This window comes from Xiphophorus maculatus, chromosome 20, assembly GCF_002775205.1.
Source record: "Xiphophorus maculatus strain JP 163 A chromosome 20, X_maculatus-5.0-male, whole genome shotgun sequence".
Taxonomy (NCBI): domain Eukaryota; kingdom Metazoa; phylum Chordata; class Actinopteri; order Cyprinodontiformes; family Poeciliidae; genus Xiphophorus; species Xiphophorus maculatus.
The window spans coordinates 11098480-11116534 of NC_036462.1; the positions used below are offsets into that span (position 1 = coordinate 11098480).

At 35.8% G+C, this 18055-nt stretch overlaps 1 protein-coding gene across 2 annotated transcripts in view; it reads right to left on the bottom strand.

Annotated features, from left to right (window-relative positions):
• LOC102228018 (eyes absent homolog 2) overlaps nucleotides 1-16960 on the bottom strand; it is a 32098-nt gene extending 15138 nt beyond the window's left edge. The window contains exons 1-4 of one of the 2 annotated variants that reach the window (XM_014475990.2): nucleotides 16651-16960; nucleotides 6476-6637; nucleotides 5764-5876; nucleotides 2880-2996 (exon numbers count right to left, since the gene is read on the bottom strand). In XM_014475990.2, the coding sequence (XP_014331476.1) occupies nucleotides 2880-2996; nucleotides 5764-5866 (220 nt within the window). In that variant the 5' untranslated portion in view covers nucleotides 5867-5876; nucleotides 6476-6637; nucleotides 16651-16960. The remainder of the gene's footprint in view (nucleotides 1-2879; nucleotides 2997-5763; nucleotides 5877-6475; nucleotides 6638-16650) is intronic. The other variant, XM_023325759.1, reaches the window with a different exon arrangement.
• Nucleotides 16961-18055: the final 1095 nt, after the last annotated feature.

Genomic DNA, 18055 nt, shown 5'->3' on the forward strand with positions numbered 1-18055 from the left:
GGAAGATAATCACTCACTGATGGAAGTGGAAGTTATATTAAAGCTTAGAGAAAAAGACACAAGGAAAAATGAAGAAAAAGCAGTATTGCAAGTAATTACTGACTTGGATCTTTAGAAATATTTGCATTTTCCCAGTCACATGAGCTGGATATCTCACAAAGTAACATCAATTTATTATTAAAAGTGTGAGAAGAAGGTTATTTATTTGGACAATTGCGTAACTTTGTGTTACAAGTTGGTGGAGACGAGGAGGGACGGGGGAAAGAGGGTGGGACAATGAGGGGCGCTGATGTGCCCACAGTTACTGGATGATCTTTTCTTTTTTAGTGCTAAGAATAAAGCCAAAACTTACATGTGAATGCCAAACAGTCTTATTCAATAAATTAGTATATACGTCCTGTTCAGGCTTGTCAGATTAATAGTACCTTTAGAGAATAACCTTTTAGCAGGTATTAAACTTACTATGAAATATAAATGTTAAAACATCTAATTAATCTATATAATGTCTTTCACTTGGTGATAGAATTACTAACAAAGGAACTTTTCACTCATATTCTAATTTATGGAATGAGTCTGTATTTGCTGAGTATATTTGCTTTAATATAGCAAATATTAAAGAAGCAAAAACCTTTTTTGGGTCTGGTTAGGGCAACTGGTGAGTATTGTGACCATCGATGTTACTGGATTCTATAAAATGTGGCTTAAAGCTGAGATGCTGATGTTTGGATATATAAAAATATATATTCTCTTTACTAATAAATCTATAAATAGTTTGGTTTCTGTCAGTTCTGTAAAAATACAAGAGAGAACAAAGTGAATTTCTCTTTTATATTGACCAATGATTTAATTTTACTTAATTGTCACTGTAGGAGTCATGGTTTAAAATTTAACAAACTTTGGCTCCTATATGCTTTATGAAATAGTTCATCCTATTTGATGATTGGTCTAAATATTGCCACTTTCAATCATGCAATTAGTACAGGGAAAAATGTAGAAAAATGGGCGATTGTATTATTTTTCCCAGTCTGTCAGCCTAACGTCACACGTAGACACGTTGCCATGGCAACCAATAACATCAGCCCCGGGAGCGCAGAGCAAAGATTACGTTCAAGTGCATCAATAATTAACACTAAAAAACCCACAACATTTCCCACACAACAAAGTACGTAAAAACATTAAAGTGATCGCCTGAACACTAGCAGTGTTAAGTTACACTCCTGATTATCTGTCAGAAAATGTGTGTAGTTCACCTTATTTTGTGTTAATTGAATCAAAATACTCCGAACTGCACAGCAAGAGTACATGTTGATAAAAGTTAAGCTAGCATAACTAACCAACTCTCCACTTTCTTATATACACTTTTAATTAAAGCTTGACTAAAATAATTGTGTGCTTAATCATCAGTGGATAAATATTATTAGGCAATACAAAACTTAATTAATTTTTGGCCATACTTTTTATCCACTGACTGGAGGGTCAGCAGAAACCACCTGGTGTTACCACTGGTGATGATCTGCAATATTCACAATATGGATATTTTCATGGCACTTATGTTTAAAATGATTTTTATCTGAATAGCTTTAAATACATATAAAATTTTCTCTTAAATGAATAATCTCATTTTAAATTTTCAAAAATGCTTTGACAGCATTTGAAATAATCCATAATTTGATGCAACTTAAATAATGTTAACGTGTTTGAAACTTTGGTACTAAGGGCAACCCTGGTTAAGAAGTATTATTTTGGCTATGGCAATGAATTACTGACATTTCTTTTCAGTACTCTAAAGAAAGTGTTAATAAAGTTTCATTAGACGTCTAACATGACATAGTTTTCACGTTACCCCAACCCTGATTGGTTCATGTCTCCTCTCAAAGGTCCTTCAGAATGCACCTCAGGATCCAAACAGAAGATTTTCCCTTGAGGATTTGGTTGAAATAAACAGTTTTGTTTGCATCATACAATAAGCCACTTTTGTCTGTTTTGTGTAAAACTGTGCAAGACCCCATTTTTCCTCTGACCATTTTGAAGCATCACCAAATAACTTCTAAACGATCATCATCACTGCACAAAGCCTAAAATATCCATGTCTGGACATCTGGAATTTACAGTGACAGATTTAAACATTATGAGAATAACGTCAAAAGATAATCTGTTTATGGTACTTTAATATTTGTTCTTTCCTTTATCTCTTACATACAATGGGAACAGCTTGTGTAGCGTCTGTAGCACTAGACCAGCTCACCCCTCCATAAAATGCCCCTTAACCTCTCCCCTGTCACACACAAGGTCAATTTCATGCTGGTTTCAAAGCCATAAAGTCGCACTGAGCAAGTCATGCTTTGGGCGCCGGGCGACTGAGGAATGTGTACAGCACAGTCGCTTGCACTCAATCACAGACACACACTGACATGCAGGGAACTGCACACCCTCCCAGGGCTGAAACATCTTTATCTAAGTACCTTTACCAGAAAGCACTTCTGCCCAGCTTTTGTTATGGCCATAAATATTGCGTTTTTTTCCCCCATCTGTCTGCTTTGTTTCTTTGCTTCTGTGTGCACATAATATTCGGTCCTTGTTCCTTCAGAAAAACAGAAACAAACGATTGCATGCTGTGTTGTTGGTCTGAGTGGAGAAAGGGGGCCTGACCCCTAGAAAAGAGGAGGGGTGAATAGACTTTTGACGCCAGAAGTCCAGACCGCAGCTAATAGAGAACAGGTGTGGTGGTGAAGAAAAAAGAAGAGAGGAGAGGAGATAGAAGGAGGACTACAGCAGCTATGGATGCTCCTGTAGTTAAATCAAATATGAGTTATAAAGGCTTTGCCTACAAGTGCATCAGAGGGCCTTCACATGCAGTGAATATATTGTTTTAAACTAACCATGTGTGTGTGAGTAGCTGTAGAGACTTTGACTCGGAGGGGTGCCGCTGAAGTTTGAGTAGCCCAGGAGTCCTGTTTGTCCTGGAGAGTGACTCAAACCATCCTCTGTTTTGATGTCTAAAATAAAAACAACACAACATTTATGATATATTCAACATAAAACATATGGGCATCCACTACGGTAAAATAAGAGTTTAATCTATTGATCTCTGCTACCAATAGCCACCGTTTTACTATGGCCAAACAATTCCACCATTTGTTTTTGAAAGCTCAAACTATGACTAGTTATCTGGATGTGAAAAATCTAGACAACAAATTAGCCATGGTTCTTGCTTTTGTAAGTCAATAAAAAATTATGTGATCGTTTCTTGAATTAGACAACATTTCCCCAAGGCAATAAACATTGCTTTACTGTTTTTCATTACAAGGCACAAGCTGAACTGCTGCTCTGTGGGATTAAACAAAACATTTAGTCTTGAAAACCAATGTCCAAACTTAGGCTATATCTTGCAACCAAATTTGCAAAAATACCAGAAATTTCAATAATTGGCCACCTATTCTCAGCCTGCTTCTGTCGTAGGTTTCTTTAAGATAAGATGGAGGTATTTCTCTCCATTGTCATCATATGCTTAGTGAGGATGAAAAAATGGTGCAAAAAAACTACATATTGTTACAGTAAAGCAAACCTGAAAAGTTTGTTTTTCAAAGTACCTTAAGATTGCATATTTTGTAATTTGCTGCTTTACAAATAAACAACATGTAATCCTATTGGCCGATGAAAGCATGATACAACAACTAACATGTCCCAGGAAATCTGAAATGTCAGAATGCCAACAAGATGCCACTGGAACATCATAAAGGATCACACATTTTGTACAGCTGAGTTCAACTTCACCAAGGCCTGATTTACAGAGCCCTCCAGGGGACATGGGAATTTTTTTTTCTTTTGAGTTCCCTTGCAAAACTTTTGCATTCCCTTGCAATAATCTACTGATCAGTTATGCAGCATAATTGAATACTGTAATCCCTTCTTACAGCGGCTGCCGAACTTTCTGCCTTAATACAAGGTTATGTAAGGTTTTTCCATGTATGTTAATATCTCCTTGTGAAATATCTGAAATTTTATATCTTTTTCTTTATTATATTAAGGCACCACAAATCTAGGATATAAACAGAAACTTTCCGTAAGTAGGAAAGAAATAAAAATACATCCAAACTATTTGGACTATTTCTGAGTTATTATCACGGGTAATAAGTCATCTGACAGTTTTAATTGTGTCTCTGTTGTGTTCGTAGACTGAATGGTTTAAAGGGCTTTCAGTGCCATTCCGTCGTATACTTAACAGACATAAACATGCAGTAAAAAAATTGATTTTCAATCAGTGTTTTGCACCAAACAGTTAATAATAATAAACACGTTTTCACTGAGGCTCTGTAAGAGCCATATGAATGAAATAAGTAATTATTAATATGACAGGAGCAGGCGACTTTGACACTTGGGTGGCGGGTGTGTTGATGTGGGGGTGGCTGTCATCAAGTATGAATGGGAAGGTTTGTGGCTTTGTGTGTATGAGAAAACGGGTGAGCAGGGTGGTCAGTCCTTGAAAAGTTTTGAGCATGATAATCAAAATGGAATTAATCGATAATTGTGACAGAACAAACAAGTGGTTTAGAGTTGATTGATATACGGACAGATGAGATTCCCCGAGTTAACTCAGTGCGGCTCTCTATCACCATTAGTTTGCCGTGTTTTATAATAATAAAACGTGTTGAGTATTATTAAGTCTTTGGTGCAGAAAACTGATTGAAAGTCGATTTATTCTCTGCATGTTTATGTCTGTTAAGGTTGAGATGGAACTGAACATGAAAATGGCCCTTTAAACTGTCGGATGACTTATTATCCTGCGATAATAACTCAGACATAGTCCAAATTAGGATGTATTTTTATTTCTTTCCTACTTACGGAAAGTTTCTGTTTATATCATAGGTTTTTGGTGCCTTTCTATCTAAAGAAAAAGATGTAAAACGTCAGCTATTTCACAACGAGATATTAAAATTCATGGAAAAACCTTGCATAACCTTATATTAAAACAGAAAGTATGGCGGCCCTGTAGGAAAGGCTTACAGTATTCAATTATGCTGCATGAACTGATCAGTACAGTATTGCGAGGCAAAACCTTTTGCGAGGGAATGCAAAAGTTTTGTGAGGTAACGCAAAAGAAAAAAAATTCCCCATGTCCCCTGGAGGGCTCCGTACTGATTACCTCCAGACATGCAGAATTAAAACATTACTTAAATACAACTTTCCTGACAACATGAAGTATCGTAATATATTTAAAAAAGAAACACACTATGCCCCCTTTCTACTGAAATTCAAAAACAGATACAAACTTAAATTACATATCTTAATTTAGAAAGAGTTAAAAAGCAATTTCAAAGCATTTGGGACTCTAGTGAATAAGAGTGAAACATTATCCACAAATTGAGAAAAAAAAAAACCCATCCCACCCAGGAGTGAGTGACTTACCAAAATTACTCTTAAAAGCACATCGATGACTCATCCAGGAGGTGATCAATTATGTCAGATTAACATCTAAAGAACTAAAGACCACAGTTGGGGTCAGCATTTATGATGCTGCAGTTAGAATAAAGGTGGAAACCACTACTGAGCAAAAACAACAGAAATGTCTGTTCAAAGTTCTTCAAAATAAAAGCAACATTTTGGGGGAAAATATTCTGAGGACTGATGAAACAATAGTGGACATTTCCAGAAGATCCTGAATTGACCTATCATTCAGTCTTTTATTACCCTTACAGCTGGCATCGCAGTGATAACCTTTTACAGCAATACATGTTTCAAACATAATACTGAGATTGTACTCACTGTAAGAGGGCATGCTGTAGCCTTGTGTGTGGTGTGTATAAGCTGTGTATGGTACTGCAGGTTGAAGGGCAGGGCTGTATTGAGTCTGACCGTATGCAGCCATGGCTTTGATCCTACAGGACAGAAGGCATAAAATAAGGTTGTTATAGCAAAACATTTGTTCTTGGGAAATGTAATTGTGGAGTGAAGAACTGTTCTCAGTAAGAAAACAACAGACAAAAATCTGAGCTGTTGCTTACCTCTAACTTTATAGAGCTTCTAAAAAGTACAAATACTGTTGGACTTGTCTCACAATCAAAATTCAAAATTTTTATTTTTTTATTTTAATCTACGTAAATGCGAGAAGACATGATGCACTGCATCATAAATCTATTTAAATTCAGTGTCAAATGTCACAACGGATAATAGGTACCAAAGCTCTGAATTTGAAGCTGTCAATGAGAAGAGCTGTAAATCAAGTAAAATGGTCAGTTGAAAAAACCTCAAAACTTTTAATTAATAAAAAAGAAAAGTATGAAAAAATAAATATATGATTCTTTGGGTCTAAAAATAGTTACATTACATGCGCTAAAAAATCTCACTGATCAAAACTAAGGAAAAGTCTTAAGTAAATGTTCTTTTTTTTTGGCAATGTAATTTACAATAAGGTCACAAAACCTGTTTGATAACTTCAGGGACTTTCTGCTTTGTTCTTTTGCTTTTTGTCTCTTACCTGCTCCTATTGAGAGAGCCGTATCTTCTTTATCCTGTCACCCTCCTCTTAAATCAGGTTCCTCTGAGTATGTCAACTCTCCTGTGGAAACAATCAGGGCCCAAATATGGAGTTCACTGATCCTTGAAGACCTGCCTTCTGCTTTCATCAGATTTTTGGCAGCTAAAGAAGGAGGAAAAAAAAATCCATAAACACGAGGCAAAATGTGAAAGCATGGAACAAAAACGGGAGCTTAAATGCTATATTAGTGCGAAGAGATTCAGCAAATTTGGTTGCAGTCAAATTATAAATTATATAACGTTTCCTGGAAAATTGTTGATTTACGCTTCTGACTGGCACCTGTACTTTTGGCACCTTGAAAATATTCAGGCTGTCTACCCGCAGAAGGAACATAAACAACAAGAACAAAGCTGTGTTAACTGCCAAGTGACAGCACTGTGTGTTTTTTAATATGCTAGTCTCACTGGCGAACAGTAGAGCTTTGTTAAACAGAACAAGATAAGACGGGAGATTTTGTTTTATTTTCTGCCCTTCTCATTGTGGATTAAACTCACGGGAGGCTCTCTGTAAAATCTACTGAGATTCTAATTTACTGGATAATCCAAATATAAGCTTCTTTAGATTTTTTTTATATATTAATTCAGCTTGTGATACAATTGTAATGAGAACTAGTCATATGTCATGAATGAATTCCATATAAATTTTGCACTTTGAGTTTTGAATTGCACTTTACTAGTAAATCATGAACATATGGAAAAAATAAGAACTAAAGGCATAAAATTGAATTAATTATGAATAATCTTTATCCTATACAGGCTCAAAGTTATGCTCGCCAGCTGAAATATATGCACATATAGTCTAAATTTTGTAATAAATGGTAAAAAAATTTATGTTAGCATGACAAGGACAAATCTTTGTAACGACTCATTTTCAACCATAATTGACTGTAGATGGTAATTACTCTTTGCCTGCATAAGGATTTGTTTGACTGAACCAATGGATTGATTAAAATTCAAAACAATAAGAGTCCCAGTCCCAGAAAGTCCATGAGGATGTCATTAAAGAAGAAGACCAGAAAAAAAATCCAAAAGACTATCCCTTTGCACAAAAAGAACATTGGTTAGGATTTTTAGGAGCAAAGCAGAAGTTATCAAGACTTAAGCCTATAATGAAATGGAAATCCAGTGTGGTTGTCCATGGTAAAATGAGTTTTACATTGTCATACAATAAAAGAGTGTCACCCAAGAAGCTTCAAAATTAACATCTTCAAACAAAATTTCCCACATGGACACACCAAATGCCTTCTTCAACACTGAGTAATGGATTAAAATTTATTTTGTCCAGAATCATTAGCTTCTGGTAATGTTTTCTTGCGGCTCTGCTGCACAAAGGAGTCTCTGACTTAGACAGTTAGAACAAGGTTTCTGCAAATCATGCATTGCATGTAAATATTTTCCCTAAAATGTACCACAACTACAATGTTTTGTCCCTTTTAAAATAAGGTTTTGTTTTAGCCCTAATGAAAAAAGCACGTTGTTGGAAGTTAATGTTTCTTGAACATGTAGAATATTCTACCAAAGTATTTAAATTTTTAATGTTAAAACAAAACTGTCACATTTAATTTGGGAATTCCATCAATATTCCATTTTCTTTACTTCTCCTCTTATTGCATTCAGCCTTACTTCTTCTTGTTGCAGTTGCCTTGGAGCCACTCTGTTGTAGCTATGCTGCAACTTTAACCTTGCTGAAAACATGACCAGATAGAGAGATGACAATTGTGAATTGTTAAGGCAAAATGTTTTTAAAGAAAGGGAAACTGACAAAAGGTGGTATTTGAAAAAGACAAAAATAGATTTATGCATATTTTTCTTTTAGTTTTTAGTTTTATATAAAAAAAGAAGTGTTAAGTGTTAATATTAAGACCTGAGTGTATGTTAATTATCCAAAATCAGAAATTGTCCAAAACTTTTTTTAAAATAATTTTTCCATAAATCCTGGTATGATCTTTATCAGAGCAGACTTTGTTGCCCTACAAAATGGCAATGATTGTGGGCAATGAACAATATAAGGGCAGTGCTTTGCACATCCTAGAACTTCTCTCAGATCAAAATTAAAATTTATAGTCATTTAGTCATTTCAAAATGGACACACATGCACATCTTCAAGAACTATATGTGTCACCACTGAGTCTCTTCCTTGTTCAGGGTGAGGCCCAAGAGCAGGGCGTCCAAGGCCATGGGAACTACAGGACACCGGAGGGGAGATGAGCAGAGCTCAGCAAAGCTGTGGAGAGCCGAGGTCTGAAACTAAAGCTAAAACAAACTCAGCGGGGCCACAGGGGGCCACAAGGCCACAAGGCCAGTTCCACCAGCTTCACCTGGGTTCCAGGGATCTGCTAGACCGCTGCTTCTTTCACGGATATCAAATTCTAGCTTTTATGTTGTGTGTTATGGATTAAGTGCAAATGAGAGTATAAACTCTTCAAAGAGCATTCTAATAAGTAAACTAATAATAAAAAAAGACTACGCACAACTAATGAGTTTTGAACACAGTTAAAAAATAGTTCATTGATGTTTTCACTCACCTCTAACATCTGAAGCCATGTGAGAATGTTCATGACATTTAATCATAATCTTGCATTTGTTTATCCGTAAGTAAATGTGGTAAAAAGGAAAAAAAAAACTTATCAAAGTTTTACAGGAGAAAACAAACATTTTCCACTTGCTACTTTTTTCAGGTTGGAAAAAACGGTATATTTTCATAAACTTAAGCATCTTTAATGGTTTATCTAATGATTGACGTAAGCACTCTGACATACTGTAGTCTCTTGGTTAAAAGGCATATATTTTGACTTTGATGAGTTTCTCTACTTTAACAGTTGAAGCAGAGAAGACATGTTAGTTCCCCATAACTAGGAATATCAAGTGCCCTCAGCAACCAAAGGGTTTTTTGTTTCACAATACATTTCATAGTGTTATAAATCCTCATTGTAAAAGTTATGCCCATTTCACCAATTTGTGCGAAACCTCCTGAGTGTAAACAGCAACTGCTGGTGGTATTAGATCAGTTTTGTAAGACAATCTGATAATCTAGAGCTACACAGTTAAGTCAAAAAGTGTTCATACCCCTGGCAGATTTACCAAAAGGTTTGTTTTTAATAAGAGACAAATATCTATCAAAACATAATAAAATCATGTCAAAAGAGTATATCTTTGAAAAAAGTATTAAAAATAGCCAGGTTAAAAATTCTCTATACCCTCCTTAATCAATGGAAAAATCTTCATTTGTATTTACAGCAATTAAAGCTTTCTTTTACTTCTTATCAGCTTTGCATGTTTCCACTGGTGTTTTCATGATTCCAAAATGTTAATGTTACTTTAACTTAGGGATAGGCACTATGGATGGAAAGCTTAATCACAATGTTTTGGAGTTTTTTTAAAAACAATTCAAAAAACACGTTAATTTTTTTCTTGGTAATAAGTTAGAATGGCAGGGACTAAATGTCACTGAAGTTAAGGTCCCACAAACAAATACTGCTCTAATAAAAATAATTTACACATTACTTAATATGGTGCTTCAGGACACAAGTGATATTAATTAGTTAGTGCAGGTTTAGCACCATACAATAACTGCATTTAATTTTTTTAAGAAAACATTTATTGCTGTTTTTATGGAACCAATAGAGAAAATAATTGTTCTAACAATCCTTTTAGTTGTTGAAGTTTCTAAACCTTATAATGTAGTTAATTGTCGCCATAATAAATATGAATCTAACGGCGCTAGAAATCATGTCACAATAACAGTAAATGGTATGATGATCATCATCCCTACTTCCAGTCAAAACCTAAATATCCAGGGATCTAAATAATTTTGGGTTTAACTTTCTAACACAAAGTGTGCTTTATTGGTTGCTAAATTACAAAACACCAACAACAACAACAAAAAACCTGATGGCGGTGCCCTTCTTATACATACAAATACATTTCTTTTTTTTTTTTACATAATTTATTCATACCAGAATTATAAAACTGAGGAGCTGCCATCACTTGTCTGGTGGTTAGTAGTAAATAAATAAGCTTCAGTTGGCCTTTTCAATTATTCACACAAGTCAAGTTATATTCAATTCTATGTCTTTATCTTTATCTCACTAAGTATGCATTTATGATCTAAATATTTGAAATATGTTCCCATCTGTCTCAATGTGACAAAAGAGTCATATTACACATTGTAATGTTAGTCTGATGGCCTGACCTTTATTGAAACAGTCAATCAACAGCCTGAAAAAGTGACTTGCCAGTCTATAATCATACCATATGGAACCCCACCTGGAGCCATTAATTTAGATGGTCAGTGTAAGTGCCTGGGGAAAAGCTGGAGGGGCTGAATCACTGTTGCACAGAGATGTCTCTTCTTAGAAGCTGGTAACAAGGAGGGCACTATCCGTAGGACACTGTTAAGTTTTTTTTTTTTTTTGGGAGGGGGGGGAGGCGTATGGTGCCATCTGCCGCTCTCTTTAGTCGTTACTGACACACAGCTGATACAGAGAAGGACAAGGGGAAACAAAAATGGGTGGAAAGACAAATAGAAGAAACAATTCTACATCACTATGAATTTCATAAGATAGTGTAGAATAAAAGAATGAAAATTATTCAACAAGCAAACCAAAATAGAGGAGATTCACAGGTGTTTTATAGACAAAATAAAACACCTTTTTACTTTTTTTGAAAAAGCTAAAAAAGTTTAAAAAAAATGTGAACAGTAAAGTATACATAGATATTCATCAATCTTTCAATATAATATCAGAAGTAAAGAAACAATAAATCCAGTGAAACCCATTGTGTCCATGAGTCAGCCTATGTGTAATTAATCTCAGTATCAATCCCACTGTAGTACAGTATGAAGGTCTAAGACGTAATGAGTAAACAAACATCAGGATGATAAAGAACACACCAAAAATATTAAGAACAGAGTTGTGGAGAATTTTAAAGCACAGTTATGTTTCAAAACAAATACAAGCTTCGAGCATCTCATAGAGAGTGCAATGCATAATCTGAAAATATGACACATCTGCAAACCTAAACTGACAGGCTAGACAAGAAGCTGGATGACCTGCAGAGATCCACAGATCAGGTGGGAGAATCTTTCATAAAAAGCTGCAAAAACTCCAGACTAAGGTGGTCATTGACCTACCAGCAGAAAAGCAATATAAAACAAAAGCACAGAGGTACAACGGAGTAATTAAGAGCATAGCAAGTTTATGTGTTAAAATAACCCAGTTAAAGTCCAGACTTAAATTTAATTGAAATACATTTTTTTGTGAAAAGTTACTAATGCTCTCAGGGCACGGTGAGAATGCTGCAATAATGGGTAAAAAATACGAGTGAGGAGCAGCTCTAATCATAACCATGTGTATTTCACTGCATAAATGTAATGATGTTTTTCATCTATGTCCTAACTAAACACTTCTTATTTCTAAACAAGTATACTTTAATGTCTGGAACCAAATACCATGTAATGTACACAAAATGGAAAGAACGCCAAAAACAACAGACAGTATGGCATAAATTTCAAAGTAAATTTTGAAACACCACCAATGAGGGATTGCGGCTTATTTTGTTTTAGGTATGTTTATGTAACCAGATACTGAAGCCTTCAAGTGTTCGTTTTAATGTGATGCAACAGTCTGAAGACAACACTGTGTTACATCATTTTAATGCTTATGAATATGTTTTACACCGTGACTTTGAATTAGTCAACTGCACTGGTTAAAAAAAATCTTTGAGTGCATGTCTGGAATTTCTGAAGTGTGCACAAAAATGCTCCTCTAAAGCAGAGAGTATTTTCAAGCAAATGTTAATCTGTTGAAACTGAGCTTCGATTGTGTTTTGAATTATTCTGATACAGAGTGATTAAATGACAACTTTTTATGGCTGCTATGTCAAAACAGTAGATGTGTGCAAAATAGACCTAATTTATATTGACTGAGATACAATGTTTGCTTTAGCAGCTATAAAACTGGTAAACATGAGTGACCACTTAAGACCTTCATGACTGATAAATCCTTACTGACAGGCTAAAAACCATAATTGCACAAACACACTCACACAAACCTGACTAACGCTCCCTAAATCTAGTCAACACGGACTACATTTAACAACAGACCAGAGCTCCTTTTCCAGAAACACAGGGATTCAACAACGGGGTCCAATTAATCTCTGGCAGCGGGGAAGCTGTTGTCGACTCAGTCTGCGCTCTGTAACTTTACCCTCAGGCCTGATGGACTTTTCTTTTCACTTGAGTGACTTCTGCAACAAGATGTATTCAGTCCCAGGACCCCCTCTCTGCGTCTCTAAGTAACCAAAATCATCTGCTACAGAAATCTTTATCTCTATTTCTTAAGCAACCGTTATTTGATTGTTTTTAAATTCCCTTTAAAATACACTGCCTCCTATGAAAGAGGTCCATCTTCTATGTCCAAGAACAAGGACAAAGAGTATATTTTAAAAATGTCCCTGTTTAATATTGCAAAATTGTAGTGGGACCACCTACTCCATGGCCTAGACCCAGTCTCCCTCAGAATCAGTGCCCCGGGACGGAGGGTCAGGCAGAGAGACAGCTGGCAGACCTCCCACCAGCCTGTAGGAGAGGACTAGGCTGACCCCAGTCAGATGGTGGTCTGGCTCCCAGGTAACAAACATCTGGTCCAGAGATGGGAGGATGGTCAAACATGCGCTCGCACATTCAGAAGTGACACACGCCTGACTGCTCCTGCCTTCGCTAATGAACTCGCTCTCACACGCAGGGGCACACACACTCCACACTCGGGTTTATTAGTCATTAGGATGAAAAGGTTCTCCCTCAATCAGGCTCTTCTGCACAAGATGGCAACTGGCCGCCCTAGTTGCTAACAGCTGGTCAGACAGAACTAACTGGTAGGTGAGGCTCATAAGCTCTACAGACGGAGTGAGGTTCAATTACATCTTTTAAAGTAGGATTAATGAATAACTGACTTAGGGGAAAAGAGACAGGAAGAATGAAGTAGAGTGAGATTCATGATTGAAGATCGAGTAAGTTCATGGATAAAGAAGAACTGAAACTTAAGGTAGTTGATGGAAAGACTATCTTTAGAAAATACTAAAAGAAGGATTACTTGAGAAAATATTTTACTGCCAAAAAAAAATTATTTAGATAAAAAAGTAGAAACATTGTTATTTAAAGTGTTGCTTACAACGTGTGTGGCTTTACTATTTCCAAAATGAAATAAAGAGAGCAGCGATAAGTAATGGGAACAGCTGCTGTCTGCCCACAGCACAGGGTTTGTTTCACTCGCAGACCAGCAAGCACCACCACTGAGCCAGACCCAAAAGCTCTCTGGGGACTAACTGGATATAAAAAATGGGGGTGAGGATATTTCTATATTTATAGAAATAAATACAAAATTAAAAAGCTATTATAAGTCAGGCACAGTTAGCCCATTTGATCAACCTTAACAACTTTTCCTCAACAGCTTTTCAACCACATTTAAACCTCAGTTAACATCTTCATGTACGTCTTAACGTTGTTTAAATGGAAAACAGTGTCTTTATGTATGTCTATTTAATAAAATGTTGCTAGGAGATGGGTTGTATTAAGTCATAAATGAAAGACCGTTTGATAAGTCAACACTTTCTTACAAGGCAAGTTAAAATCCTTTACTTTAATTTGATGTGCTGTTTGTTCAGAAATTGGCAGTACAGACTGGTTCCTCCATTTTTTTATTTCATGATCTATTTAAGAAAGACATGACTTCAAAGAGTAAAACAAAGATTATATGGAAGGAAAATTAAATACCAACTATATATTTAAAAAAGACATATAAAGAACAATTAAAAAGAAAATGTCATTATTTTTATTGACTGAAAAGTATGGTTATATCTTATTGTCTTTAGTGTTTGAATTAAATGTTGTATCAAGCAATCATTAAACATCTGACAAACTAGTTGCTTGTAGTAAATATATTTCTTTTATCATACATTCTGTACAAAGTGTTGTAACAGTCATGCAAATATGACCTCAATATACCAAGTAAATGCTAATAACCACACCTACGCTGATGTACATTTTCTCAACAATCATAATACTTGTTAAAGCTCAAAGACAGGAAATTAAACAATACTAAACTATCTGAGCTTCTGCAGCAGCAGAAATAAGCAAAACTAAAGGAGCAGCACGGCAGAAAAAAAGTTAACTATTTGGTTTAGCCTGAAAGTTCTTCTGTAACCTTGTATTCATGCAGGTACAATTGTTTGACTCCCAGCCAGTGAAACAAGGAAGGATGGAGAGAAAAAGGAAAAGAGAGATGGATACACAGAAGCTGAGAGACATTAAGATGCGAGCAGCTGTGAAGGGGTATAATAAAATTGGGGCAGATAAAGTCAGGAAGAGCAGAACTTCCTATGAAAATATTTATCATTCCAGAAACGTTTGGCTACAGAGAGGTTTGGAATTAATTTGTGTTTTCTTAGGGGGGTACAGGGGCGGGGGGCCTTCAGTGTACAGGATGGGGAATTCTTCACATCCCAGGACTTTTTAGGCTGCTGCTTATTCACAATTTATCAGACCGGGTAATAAGAACCATGAAGGCTGAGGGGAGAGAAGAGGAGATCAACTGAGAAGGGCCTCGGGTCAGCCATCGAGAGGCAGTCCAGAAATGGGGCCTGGTGTTATTAAGAGAGGAACCACAGTGTTAAATCAAACACAGTCGAGCCCACACGTTCGGTATGTGGTCTGAGCACACCGCTCGGCAGCCTCCAGCAGACCCCTGGATGTTATTTGTGGGGCTTAAAATACAGGAGATTTAGTAGGATTTACAGCCCATTGAGAATAGAAACATGATATAGGTGCTATCTAAACTAATATTCTCTTTTTCTCTGAAGGTTTGCTTCAGATAATTGAAACTGACAAGAAAAGATGTGCGTTGACTCTGTAATGAAAAACCTACTCATTTCCAAAACCTACTTGGAAATGAGAGTGAAATTTCCAAGCATCATCCTCCGTACAATCTATTTACACGTCTTTACTTTCCAACAGGAATATATGCAAATAAAAACTTTTTTCTGAGGTCCATGAAAATGGATTTAGCCCAGATTAAAAAAAAAAATTCTAATTACATAAATAATCAAGCAAAATAAAATAAAAAAGCTAAAATTTACCAGAAAATACAATTGCATTAAATATATCACAAAATGTATTTTCATAATGTCAAAGGATGGAACCAGGGTAATGGTTGCAGCTCTAACTCTTTAGTCGAAAAGAAAAATGAAGGAATGAGTGTTAAAAAAAAAAGGCAGAGAGAGACTTTTTGGTCTAAAGTCATGAAGGGGTCCTTGGAAAAGAAAAAAAATGAATACCAGCTTTGAAAAATGCTGAAGTGTGGCTCCCCTAATTTCCTTTAATGACGGTCTCTGCATGGCTGCTGGAGGCCTGTCAGTAAATTGAATATAATCTTCTGTAGTTAGGCAGAAAGTGTAGCACTGATTCAACCAGAACCAAGAAAAACAAAATGTTCAATTAAAAGCGAAGGCCCTTCACGCACTTTTACCCTGAATCTTTAAACAGCACGTTGGGAGACAAATAAACCGTTTGCTGATGGCCAGTTCCGAGTAACGACAAACGTAACTATGTTGTAACCTATGACATAGTTTAATTAACACTATTATTATAATTAATAATATTTTATTTTATTACATTTTATTTTAAAATGAAAATATATTCAAGGTGCACAATGCGTTTATATGAAACATTTGGCATTAAAAATACAATACAGTTAGGCACGGATATAAAGTTTTTAAAAAATATATACTTTAACTGAAAACAAATATAGAAAAAAATTCTTAGAGGCAATGTGACGTAATTTAAAAACAAGGCTTTGGCTATTTTAGGTTATTGTGTTTTATCAACATTTTTCTTTAAAAGAAAGGTTCAAATGTAAAATAATCCAACATCTTATATATATGTATGTAAATCAAGTTTTATGTCCTAAACGGAGATGAATTGGGCAAATCTTGCAACGCAGCATATTTTAAACGAGTAGCCTCGTGCTAAACCCGCTTTGAAATGTGTAAACGCAAACGCCAAATTAAACGACGACACTAACCCTCTGTATGAGAAAACAAATTAAGAATTTTTACACTCACCATTATTTATAGAGAATGCAAGAAAGATCCACCGGCCGTCAATCAGAGGAGCTGCCACTCCATGCCTGGAGGAGCTTCCCCGCAAACTTCTCCAAGCGTCCCAAAGTGAGCGCTCCCGTCGACTCGGAGCCCCTCAGCGTGTTTGAGGAGAGATTTAAAGAAATTAAAAAATAGTCGCTGTCGGTCTGCAGGTCCAGGTGACGGCTTTCTGCAGACACGCAGTCGGCATCGATCTTACTTCTTGCTCCTCTGCAGCTCCAGGAGGAGTGTTTGCTTTCCCGGCGGTGGGGAAGTGATGTTAAGTAAATGAGCGAAGATTTTTGGTTCCTCCTCCACCTCCTACTCGTCCTCCTCCCACTACTTCTGCATAGCACGCGGTTTGAATACGTGCTGTGTGTGCGGGCGCGTGCCCCCTTTTTGTCTGAGCCTCTATCTCCTCTTTAAATCTTTTGTTTGGTCAAGAGTTCCGTTCCTGTTTACACAGCGACCCTCTGATGCTCGAGACTATCTGTGTTTGTTGCAGATATGAAGATTTCCCACATTGCGCTTATAGTGACTCCAAGCTGTTCACAGCTTCATCAAGACGTTGTTGTCTTGGCTGCATTTTGTTTATAGTCTACTTTCCAGAATACCCTAAAAAATTGTGACCCACTATATATATGCAGCTTGTTTCGCAATAATTAAGTTGTATTTAAGTTTATTTTACTAATCTTCGCAGTTACATTGATTTAATCGTCCTCTTTAACAATAAGAACATGTACTTAATTTTCATCATTGTCACTAAAGACAAACCAAAATCCCAATATAAATTTCATATCATCCCATTATTATACATTTTACAACACGGAACACAGAAAAATTGCTTTGTTATCCATAACAGAATTTAGAATTAGAATTTAGAATTTATTGCTGTTCGTCACTGCACAATGAGATCGAAGTCAACTCCAGTAGTATAATAGTATCATAAAATAGTTTTTCCTCATAAAGTTTGGGTTTTACATGTACATTAGAATTATGGGTCCACATTCAGACAATAAAAATGAAATGATTAGAGCCGTTTTACGATTAAAATATATTTTCTGTAATATAAAAGAGTGTTTGGGGATGTAATGTTATTGGTATTATTTAGGTTTAAAAAATTATTATTTTAATATGTAACATTTTTAATATTTTTGCTTTTAATGGAATATCATATTTTTGTTATTTGAATGAATCAATGTTTGTGGCTCTTCTGTAAAAAGGCTTTGACATAATGTATGAAAGGTGCTGTAAAAATACGCAGCTATATCACTTACTGAATAACTTTGTTCTAGTTTACTTGATTAGCTTTTGATATTGTCACTTATTTCCTGTTGGAAAATGTGACTGAAACTTCAAGGTTAACAAAACAAGTCACATGGAAGCA